The 12,075-nt window shown below is 37.7% G+C and overlaps 1 protein-coding gene across 7 annotated transcripts in view; it reads right to left on the reverse strand.

Annotated features, from left to right (window-relative positions):
• Positions 1 to 12,075, reverse strand: part of KIAA0586 (KIAA0586 ortholog) — a 70,060-nt gene that overhangs the window by 48,404 nt on the left and 9,581 nt on the right. For all 7 annotated transcript variants that reach the window (XM_059850554.1, XM_059850556.1, XM_059850559.1 and 4 more), the window contains exons 11-17: positions 11,227 to 11,268; positions 9,632 to 9,858; positions 8,675 to 8,747; positions 8,035 to 8,292; positions 7,686 to 7,860; positions 1,890 to 2,078; positions 815 to 1,002 (exon numbers count right to left, since the gene is read on the reverse strand). In XM_059850554.1, coding sequence (XP_059706537.1) covers positions 815 to 1,002; positions 1,890 to 2,078; positions 7,686 to 7,860; positions 8,035 to 8,292; positions 8,675 to 8,747; positions 9,632 to 9,858; positions 11,227 to 11,268 — 1,152 coding nt within the window. The remainder of the gene's footprint in view (positions 1 to 814; positions 1,003 to 1,889; positions 2,079 to 7,685; positions 7,861 to 8,034; positions 8,293 to 8,674; positions 8,748 to 9,631; positions 9,859 to 11,226; positions 11,269 to 12,075) is intronic.

The raw sequence follows: 12,075 nt of genomic DNA on the forward strand, positions 1-12,075 counted from the left end.
TTTAGAAGATTACAATATAGTTTGTAATCAAGGCATGACCATTACAGCATTAAAATGTGTTGTATTTCTGTTAAGAACAAAGATTTCAGTGCTCAATTCCTTTGGGAAAAGAAAAATCACCTTAAATATTTAAGAACTGGGTGAAATAACAGCAAAATGCAAGTGGGTGGGATGAAGTGACACAGCAAGGGAACAAAGCACAGAACACCCTACCTGTGTTTAACTCTGAGTTCCATGAATCATTTGTGTCTGAAAGGTGTGTGGGGGAGTGGGTGCAGTCTCAACAATTGGAATCCAAAACAATGAACATGTAAGAAACATTCACTTCCTTGACAACAGACTCATGTAAAAAATGAAAACAAACCCCAACCCACGAGGTAAGGACTGCAAGGGTTGATTAATCAGGAGTGAAACCCTTGGGTTGACAATCATGCTTGAAACAGAAATCTTAAAGGCCAAAGCAATCATCCAAGAAAACTGACATTTATATTTATACTTCTTTTTTTTCCAAGTTTGTTCTGGCTCAAAAATCTCATGAAAAGAATAAAATGTGACACAGATTTTAAAAATACCCTGCATAGGTGACTTAGGAAAGAAATAGTTTTCTATTTTGGCCAAATAATAAAGACAATTGTTAAAATATGAATAAATATATTACTATAGCATGAGAACCACTTGGTCCCTCCATTCCATATTTTTCTAATTCTTACTGAAAACCATCTACTGATGTCCAAGTGTTAATGATGGATCAGGCTGCCTAGAGATAGCACTCATTAAAGTAAACAAACAAATCATCATCACTCTTGACATGTACCTGTACAGAGAGCTGAGGTGGCTCCTTTTTCTCTGATTTCATCTCTATCACAGCTACATTTGGTTTTTTTACCTCGACTGGAGGCTTTGGTGGCACTGGAGGAAGGGAGGTTGTAACTGTCACAGGGTGTGGTTTATCTATGATTACTCCAGCAGGCTGCACTAATGTGTTGCTGCTTTGGGTTTGACCTAAAGACAGTTGAAAAACAATTAAAATTTCATCTCTCCATCTCCAAAGGCAGCAAATTAATAAATTAATTAAAATTATATTCGGTGTGTTTCTAGATTCTGTGTGCAATTACAGACCAATTAAAAAGCCCCCTATTAACTAAACTACAGTAATTCACCAGCTAATTTTAAGCTTTCCCAGCAGAAACTATCAACTCAACACTACCTGCTTTTAAAATTGTTCATTTTTCTTGTCTCTGGTGACATCTACTGCTCAAAACAAGAATTGTGTTTGCCATTCAAAAACTACAAACCATCACCCCCAAAGTACTATTACACTTGGTGTAACAACCCACAAATTTTTGTCTGAAACAGCCTTTTAAAAAATAATTACTTTATTTCAATGCCTATATCATACTAACCCTTCTCAAAACAAGCCCTGTATAAAGGTTCTATTGAAAGTCTAAAACTCCAGAAGTCATGAGAAGGAATTAACTGTGCTTGGCACAGTTGTGCTGAAATTGTTGGGCTGAAGTCATTGCAAAAGTTGAATCCAAGGGCGAGTGATTCAGTTCCTGCTTTGGATACCAAACTGAAAGCAAGAACATGAAGCCTAAAACCAAAATGAATCAAATCAGGTACAGCTAAACAAGTAATTGCTCTGTCAAGGTGTCACCAGACACCCAGCACTAAGGATGAGGAAAACCAGAACATTTTCAACTGATCCCTCAGATTTCCTATGAGAAGGGCAGGTACAAATCTCATGGAATGATTTGAGTTGGAAGAGACCTGAGAGATCATCTAATCCCAAGCCCCAAACCACTGACTTACAGAAGAAAAAAGTTCTATTTCCATGAAATAGCAGAGATTAACCTGCACAGAATCTGCTCCAGGTTATTTGCTCCTACCTAGAGGAATGGCCATGGGGATGAGGTGGCCTTCCAGAGGACCAGAGGCAGCAGGGACATCCTGGCTGGGGCTGAAGAGGTACTGGCTCTGCTGGGCAGGGGCATACACAGGATCCTTCTTCTTAGGGCTGCTGATGACCTTCTGTGTGTGAAAGGAGGTCTGGGTCCTTGCTGACTTCACCTTTGTGCCTGAAACAAGAGCACACAAACTATAAAGGTCACAAAGCATGCACAAACCCAGTGACAACACTGCTGAGCCAAGCCTTCCTACTGAATCCACTGCACATTTTTGCTGTGGGATGGAGGGAATGTGGGAGGAAGTCCCAAAGGGCAGAACCTGAAAGTGCTATAGGTAGATGACAGATAGATGTCTTGGTATTGGCAGCAATGAAGGAGTTAAAATTGCAAATTTTTAAACTTGAATCTAGCAGATAAAGGCACAGAAACACAAAAAGGACCAAAGAACAGCAGTAAGTTGGAATGAAAGGTGTGATATAGCAGCTAAGAAGAAATCCATGATTTAAGTCTGAAATTTGGAACTGAATGTGTGATTTAGCAGCTAAAAAGAAATCCAGAATTTAGGTTTGAAATGCAGCCACAAAACAGACAAGTACTCAGAGGAACAGGTATAATCTGTAAATTCCTGCTTTAACAACTCAGTGCTACTGCAAAATCAAGCCACAGCTAATACCCAAAAGTTTTGACTTCTGTCATCAAGGAAATGCTGATTTCTTGGCCCAGATTTCAAGTGTGCTGTAAATAGCCAGCCAGAAGTAATTTATATGTAAAAATGTCTTAAGCAAAGAGCAGAGGAGAGCATTTATTGCAACGTGCATTTCTCACCATACAGTCATGCAAGGTCTTACTCAACTTACAGCAAACAATGGATATTATTAGGGAAATTATTAACTTTAATATAAATGGATAAAACTGCCTGAAAATCCCCCCCCAAAAGGTGTCAACAATTGTCAATCAGGCAGAAGTGCTTCTACTGTTATTTTGTAGGTGTTAGGATAATGAATTTGGAAAGAAACATGCTGATAACCAACTCCATGCCTTTATTACAGCCAAAAAAATGTCATTTTACTCCTCTGTTGTTTCTAATAATCACCTCCCTGTACCTGCAGCCAGCTAACACGTGGCAATAAGCACTTTTAACTCTGTTCACATTTAAGAGCTTCCTAATTAATTGAAGAATGAAAGTCAATGATTATAAAATATAGGGATAATAAAGATGGATAATGTGACTTTTGTTAGATGCAGACAAGCAGATAAGGCAGTTCACTAATAAAGTGGTATTTTTGTACAGACAAATTATGGGTTATAAGCCTGGAAACAAGAAGAAGTCATAACTCCTCAGTGAGAAAACACAGGTCAGAGAGAAGCATCTCTAGAAAAGGGTTTGTGGTCATGTTGGATAAGCAATGGAATGAGAAACCACAACACAATGCTCTGGTCAACAGGATGGATGTAAGCCCCAGATGGCTCAGCAGAATGTCTGAGATGGAGCAGGAGAAGGCTTCCATAGATGATAACACTGCATTCAGCACTAATTCTCTATCTCTGCAAATATTAAAACAGATTAGACATTAATAGGCACTCTTCATTTTTTAAGGAAAAGTCACCTGGAAAGTGAAGTAGCTGTAAACTGAAGCCAAAACCTCACTACAAATCAGATGATAAATCTGAAGTGTCCTATTTGCTTTTGAAGCACAAGGTATTTTGTGATGGGAAGAAGCAGAATTTCTTCTGTTTTTAAATAATGAGTTTGTGCCCTTCTGCAAAGCCCAGGTTAGCCAAAAAAACTGTTCTGCAGTCAGACAAATGCCTGGACTCTGTAACAGATACAGTTCAGAGGCTTGTGATTTAGAAGAGGTCATACTACATGATCTAACAGTCCCCCTTGGCCTTGGACTTTTGAGTAAAAGCAGAAATTGGCAGTGTATCTGTAATGCTGCCAACTTGTAAAAACAAGGTTTTCTCAGTGAGAATGATTAAGTACTGTATACACACAGCACCTCATTTTAATTGCTTGCAACTTTTCATTTTTCCCTGCAAAGTTTATTTGCACTGGGCAGAAACTAGACATTTAATAAACTTAGCTTTAAAAAAACAGTGTTTTACATGTATTTATCAGTTCATATTATGCAAGAAAATAATTCCAGCTTTTTTTTAGAAATGATCTCTTAATCATAAAAGTGCTAGTTGAATTTTTTTCCTAACTTCCCATAAGAAACTAAGCATTAGTCACCATAGTTTATTTGCAAAGAAAATGGTTGAGAGTTATAAAATGACTGAAAAGAGACTCTCCAGATGGCCATTTCAGTCTTAAATAAACATCCTTATTCTAACACTAATTTAAAACAAGCTCAGTGGACTGCTCTAACAAAATAGAGCCATTTAATGAGTCTGGATTTTTCAGCCAATCAAACCCAAGGCCAAAGATTTCCAATCTTTTGAAGCCTTTGTCACCTGGTACATCAAGGCCAGGAAGGGAATCTGTGGGTGCAGATCTCTGAAGGGAAGAACTCCCCATGCCTAACGTGAAAGAGATTTGTTTATTTCCTTCTTTCTTTGTTTTTTTTTAAGAACCTGGTGCTTTGAAGTGCTCATTCAACCTTGGTGCATTTTATTTACACTCCTACTATAGAGAAGCACAGAACTGGTCCTGATTTTGTTATTTATACTTTGCTTCGCCATAACAGCTTCTTCCAGAACAGCAGCCCCCAAAATGATTGAAGTGTTTTGTCTTTGTGAGACCCATGTGAAACACCAGGGATTTTTTTTCCATTTTATTGGTATGGTAAGGAAAGGGCAAAAATGAAGCAGTTTGATCAATAGTCTTACCAAGAGGCAAAGATAAATAATGCCAGTATCAAACAAACCTCAGTCTCAGTTAAAATCAGAAAGTCTGGAATAGGACACTCTCATTGGAGTGGTGCTCCTTTACACAATGTGCAAAAAATTCCATTTTTCCCTCAGATAAGAACACAAGGAGGTGTCTTGTTTTATTTACAGTCAGGACAGAGACAAAGCCATAACTTCCCATAACTCCAGCCTGATGTTAAATAGAGAAACAAATGTTATGGTGGCTTTACTGTTGCAAACACACGTTTTTCTCTGCATCATGACTTCATGGCTTGGAAGGGAAGCACTCTGGGAAAAGGCTATCCAGAGTTCACTCTGTGTTTTCCAGCAAAGAGCTTTGAAGCTGTTTGTCACACACAGGAGTTCTGCAAGATTGAAGGCACCATTGATCCAGTTTTCCCTTTCATTTCTATTTGTACCCAACAGAAAAAAGCTGAAGCACAGGAGCAGCTCATTCCAACTGCATAGAACCTTTCATTTCTCTGACAGCACTGAATTTCAACTGGTGGTTTCAAATGACCAAATGACCTATTTGTTATAATTAGACTGGGGAGGGGGGACACTCTTTCTGCCACTTCACAAGATATTGTTTCTGGAATGATGAAATTTGCCTTCCTGGAAAGGTTACGACCTTCTGTAAAGGACAAGAGCCCAATAAATAGAGAAGAAAATTCATTTAGGACTCAGCAAAAGCAGAACTGCTGATAAAATATTTTTAAAGAAGTGCTTGTTCTAAATCCAAATCTTAGTGGTCACTGTGTCACTGTTATTACTACCCTAAGTGCTTACTAGCACACATTTCACCCAAAAAGATCTACACAGAATAAATTAAATTATGGGTGTACAGCAGAGCCAAAAGTCAAAAACAGTGTTACATCATGCTTCAAGTGAGTATAGCAGAGGATACACTGTTTTTCACCAAAGAAAAGACATCCAAGAGAGGGCAAACAAAATACCTAAGACACAGGCTGGCAGTTTCCATGTGATCTTTTAAAAAACGGTGAGCTTTGAAAAGTTTTCTAGGTTTTTGCCAGGACTATAACCCACATTTTCCAGGAGGGTGCTGAGAATTGTGAATATTTTCTACCAATAACACTTTCTCTTCACAGATCACAACTGGGCTCCAGAGCACAGGTAAGGAAAGTGCCAGAAAGACCAGGTCAGGCCAAACAAGAGATTCTTGTACAATTTGAGGACTTGCCACTGTGGATGAACATCATAACCACAGAATCACAGAAGGGTTTGGGTTGGAAGGAACCTTCAGGATCAACCAGCTCCAAACCCCTGCCATGGGCAAGGACACCTTCCATTAGATCAGGTTACTCAATAATATTAAAATAAATAAATACAATAGAAAATAAGAATAAAAATTATAATAATAATAGTAATAATAATAGTAGTAAAAAAATCTCCAGCTTCAAACCCCAGCACTGCCTGTCTTCAGAAACACAGGTATGTTTTACACCATCCATTCCAATGGCCTAAAAACATGACTTCATCAAGTGACTGGCTGCCTTCTGATGTTAATCTCTCCTATTTCACACAGAATGTAATGTTTTGACAGCAGTAATAAAAACCCAGGCAGCATTTTTAAACATGGCATTTAAGACTACATCAAGTATATTTTCCCTGCATGGGTAGCAGCAGCCTAAGTGCAAGAAGCATGGAGGGAGCCAGTTAATATTTTTCCATGGATGCACATCCTATTAACTCCATTGTGCCCACCACCACCTTAATCCCCTCTTCCTCTTAAGCCTCTCTCCCATCTCCACACTTTCCCTTCATCATTATCCTTTTTCATGTCATTTCTCCCCAGTAAAATGATCCACACTGTTTTTTTGTTTTTTTTTTAATACCAGTTAAAGATGATTCTTAGTTTTTGCATTAAGAATCAGGTAAGTTTTGTAAAGGTAACTAAGAAATGAAACAGATCAGATTAAAACATTACTAACTCTAGATGAAGTCTATCTACACTGACCTGTGTCAGATATCATACAGTCTCCCTTTGTAATTATTCTTACACATTTTTAATAGGTTAGAAAATTAGGACCCTCTTATCCCAACACTTTGCCATCAAAACTAATGAACAGAATTCATTATTAATCAGCTAAAAACCTTTGTCAATTAAATAACCTTAACAAGCTATCACAGAAAGGATTTCCACTCTGCTTATAACCCTTAACTGGATGAAGAAAAAGGAGTTACTTGCAGAGTGAACTTAACCAATGATTCTGATTACATCTTTGACTGTTTTCATCTTCACACCCATATACTTAATTTTTCATATTTCAACTGATGCATTAGAAACAGGAAATTAAATATCAGACTTTCTTCAGTTTTCAAGTCTCAGTACATTTCTAAACTCTGAATAAATTATGTATTTAAATGAAAAATCACTGGATAAACCTGACACAAAAAAATACATCTTCCAGTGACCTGTAACAAAAATTAAGCTCATTTTTTAACACACTCACTCGTGATTGATTTTAGCTATTCAGCTCATTAAATCTTAGACAACAATAAATACATACTAATAAATTTATCATATTTAGAAATAAGCATTTATTATATAATCTAAAATAAGTGAGAAACACATTAAGCAAAGTTGAAAAACTTCTGATATTTTTTAATTTTGAAAAGAGGATCTTAAACAGAAATAAACTATTTCAAATGGATGGGACCTACAACACCATCTAGTCCAACTGCCTGACCACTTCAGGGCTGACCAAAAGTTTAATTAAAGGCATTTTCCAAATGCCTCTTAAGCCTTGACCAACCTGAGCAGTGACCACCTCTGAAAAGCCACTGCAGCTGCTTAAGCTTTATACTGAAGAGCAGATGAACTAAAATGAACAGATTCATTTCCACAAGGAATTCCTGGTAAAAAACAGGGAAGGAACACCTTGTTCCCATCAAAGAATCACTTACCTCTAACAGTCTCTATCAGCTTGGGTCTGGGAAGTTTAGATTTGGGAGAGGGAGAGTTGAATCTCAGGTAGGGCCCTTTTTTAAGCGTGCTCCGGCGGCCATGGTAAATGGGCTTCCCATAAACTTGAGCCAGATAATCTTCATTTTGCACCAGTGCAGTTCCACCTACAGCTCCCTGATGGACACCAAAAAGGAAATAAAAAGTTTACAATTCTTCATTGATGTAAATTGGAGCAGGACAGAGCTATCACTTTCATTTGGAATTAGTACACCTGCACACACCATTATTTTTCATGTCAGTGCTGAACAGTTTTTTCCCAGAAAAGAAACCAACTACTTGGCAACTCACATCTGCCTTTTTTTCTTTGCTTTGCACATCTTCAGAAAAGTAAGTTCTAAACTTCTGTTTCCTTGTGTTATCTTCCACCTGCTTCTGCACTGGCTGAGCTGGAGGTGAAAGCTTTTTTGTCAAGCCTCCCTGGATGGTTTCAGTTTTCTCTTTAGTTTCTTTCTTGGTCTTCACAGCCCTGAGGTTTTGGGCTTTCTTGTTCCATGGGGCTTTTTGATCACATTTCCCTTGTTCTGAATCACTTTTTGCCATTTCAGCCTAAATAGAAAACATAAATGTAATAAATGGAGATTTTTGTCTTCCAGGCTATCAGCAGAGTGTGTGGGTAACTCTGAAGCTCTGAGAAAGGGCCTGTTCTTCATGTTAGCCAGCAAGTGAGACCAAGGATTTTCATTACACAACCACAGTTTTAAAACAGAGGTAAATATTTTATTTATTATTAATTAATTTATTATTATTATTATTTATTTGTTATATTTATCTTACTATAACTTACTGCATGCCAGCAATAATAGGCAGCTTTCTCATGTTTTCAAGTGGTGAGTAAATCACTTTACTGTGGACATGAGAGAACAAGGCAAGGTGGAAAACCACAAAAATCTGAACTCACAAAAATCTGAACTCATTTTCCCAGCCCCACCTGGATTTCCTCACTGATTGCCTTGATCCACTCATCCACAGTCCTTCGGATACGAATCTCTTCCAGGACATCTCTGAAACAAAAGAAAGAAACATCTTAGGTCAGTGCTTCTCAAATTGCACAGATTTGTTCCTGGGAAAGTAGTGACCTTTAAATGCTCTAATAACAGAAGTTGAGAACACAGACAGTGAGATTCTGCACCTCTACACTGGTGCCCAAAAGGCACCAGTCCCAGCCCCAAATCTCTTCTTGCATGGTGCCACCTGCAAACCCCACTCTCTGCTGGTAAATATTGACATTATTACAAATATTTTAGGAATAAGAGGCAGCCATGTGTCACTTTCTACTTTGATCACAACTGAAAAAACAAGGAAACAAAAATATTCCAACTTAATAAAAAAGCAGGTGACAAATTACTACCTCCTCTAAAAGGTAATGAGGGCAGGTAACATGCCTCAAAAAAAAAAAAAAGCCCTTATACATAAAGAATAACTACCTTCCTCAGGAAAATGCAAGTTTAGATTGTATTTTTATAGAAAATTTCCATTATGATTCAAGCAGGAGTATTTAACACAACTAACAAAGCAAAAGTTCAAAAGCCAAAGATCTGTTGTGAGGTGATTAAATTTTGTAAATTTACAGGTGTATGAAGCCTCTTCTGCTCTGAATAATTAAATTAGGCTTCAATTTTCTTTTTCATGCAAGTTGGTATGGAAATAGTTAAATGCCCTGGCAGCAAAGCAGTTTGTCCAGCTGATAAAGCCTCAGAAATCAGATTTAGGCACCTGACAAAAGTCAGTTCACATCACAAGGGTTGAAAAACATCTGAATTCCAAGAATCAGACAATGATTGCTAGCAAGAGTCAATAAATCCTTTTTGCAGGGAAGGACACAAGTTCTCAAATGTCCAGATTTGGAAACATCAATCTCACAAAGCACTGAATTGCAGGGTCTGACCTGTTTGTAGTCAAGGAGTTACTGAAAGCATACATGGCCTCTCCATCTTTTGCATGAGTAACAGCTTCCAGATTCTCCTCAAGGACTTTTTTATTGTTCTGCACTCCTCTCAAAGTCCTTTCAGCATCTGTCAGAATAGACTTTGGCACTTGGACATTTTGAAGGATGGATGGTTTGCTGACTAGATGATGTTCAGGAGGATCAGGTGCAACAGGAGAATTTTTTGCCTAAAATTGAAACAGAACCTCTAGCTTTTAATCAGAGATTGTAATTTCCTATTAATCTGTTATCACATCAATGGCATCATATGAAATCCTGCCCATGTGCACTATCAGCAACTTCAATTAATCAAGAATGTTCATTATGTTGCAAATATATTTAGAGAAGTCAAAGACATCCAAAAGATCTCAAATAGAAAATTATGGGAAGTATGAGAGGCAATGCTAATGAGGCTAATAAGCATGTGAAAAGATGGCAATTAGAAACATGAAGTATCACAAGCAAATCTCTCCATGTAACACTAATTAAATATAATTAAGAGCCTAATAAAAGCCCAAGTCCTCTAAATATATGCACTTGTTTGGCATCAATCTACCCCCAAGAAACACCGAGCAATACTTGTAAGCTTTAACAAGATAAATCCCTCAGCAGCCCCTGGATCCTCTTTCACTCATTTTCCCTTTTCAGAAGGAACAATGAAACCTCTCACTTTGCAGAACCATTTTGCAGAGATAAAAATCGAGCATAAATTAGCTGCTAAGTACAAAAGCAAGGGACACAAACACAGGAAACAACTTCTCACATTCATTCTCATAGTCCTGAAGAAAAACCCAGGGGCCCATGAAAACTTCATCAAACAGTAAAAAAATTTCAAAGTGATAAATGTACATTAAAAAAAAAAAACCTCAGACCAAAACCAAAATGCCCAGACTGTAAAAACATCAACTGAATGCACAGAAAAAAGAAAATCTCACAGGTCACAATTCAGTTTTGGGTTTAAGGCTACTCTTTCTTCAAATCGCAATTAAACAAAAGTTTATGTTCAAGCAGATGTTCTGCCAAAATGCCACAGCAAAACAGGAATCAACACCCTGATCCCATGACCTAGGTTTTGGCCTGGTGAGTAAAAGACAATATACCAAATTATTTATCAATTTTATAGAGGCTTTCATTCTTAAATAAAACTTTTTGACAAATACTAACTCAGTAAGACAGGTAAAATCTGTGAGAAAAGGTAAGAGATAGACATACATGATAAATTGTAAAATGATGTAGTCTTAGTGAGACCCAGATCATGAAATGGTAAGTGGATCTGTTAAATCTGTAAAAAATGGTAGCAGGAGCCCACACTGTGCCAGTCTGAGACAGCAGCTTCCTGCCTGACATTAGCCCCTCAGGGATTTCCTAGGACTGAGCCAGACAGGAGGAATGTGATCTGTACAAGAGCCACCCTTTAACAAACAGCTGGAGGTGTGCCACAGGCAGGCAGTGATGTCTCATTGCAAACACACTCAAAACTGCTTCAGCATTAGAGCAGTTCATAGAAAGCCCAAAAACCCACAAAAGAAACATACATAAAAATGTCAATTTCATACCTTAATAATATCAGTAATGTCAGTTTTCCATGAACTTGCTTCCTAAAAAGACAGAAGAAGAGCTGTTGAAACTTGAAGGTAAAATCCATAGGAGACATTGGATCAGTTGCTCTGGCCACAATGAATTCCTTGGGTTAGAGCACCACCTTCTGTCCTCAGCTAACTCACACCTTTGCTTTATGACAGAGCTGGGTTCTCATTTACCCAAAAATGTATCCTTTTATCACTCTACAAACCTCTCAGTGATGAGGAGTCAGTAGCTAAGTGTTTAATTGACCCAACTCTCCATTTGCTAAGTCATCACATCTCTGTCTTTCTATTCATCTTTTTCATAAGAGAGATTTCAAATAATTTCTCTAACTGTGTCCTTCTCCCCTTCCTTATCCCATCTCGTTCTCTTGCCTGTACAAAGGTATATTACTTGTTTAAGCTTTTAGCAACAGTGGTAAGAAAATATTTGCAACCTCAGTGGCACCTTTTTCCATTCTTAGTAAGAATGGTTAAATGCAAAATCCACAAAGTGTTACAAAATCTGTAAAAAATACATCAGCTATGCTATATGACAGATGAGGCTGCATTTTATTCAGATATAGCAACAAAAACCAGACAGGTAATATAAAATATTTTTAGGGAAATATGCAAGTTGAAACTTCCAATCACAGAAATGAACCAGCAGAATCAAAGTTAGTACATTTCAAGCCAATTCACAGAGGTGAATTTTCACTTTTTTTCTCCTTTCTCACTGTGTATATCGACAAGGACAGAAAGGACCACGAAATGACAGGTGGAGCCACAAATGGCACCAGGTTAAGAGATAAAAGCCTCAGTTGTGAAAAGCTCCATGTTGCC

The sequence above is a fragment of the Haemorhous mexicanus genome, chromosome 6 (assembly GCF_027477595.1).
Source record: "Haemorhous mexicanus isolate bHaeMex1 chromosome 6, bHaeMex1.pri, whole genome shotgun sequence".
NCBI lineage: Eukaryota > Metazoa > Chordata > Aves > Passeriformes > Fringillidae > Haemorhous > Haemorhous mexicanus.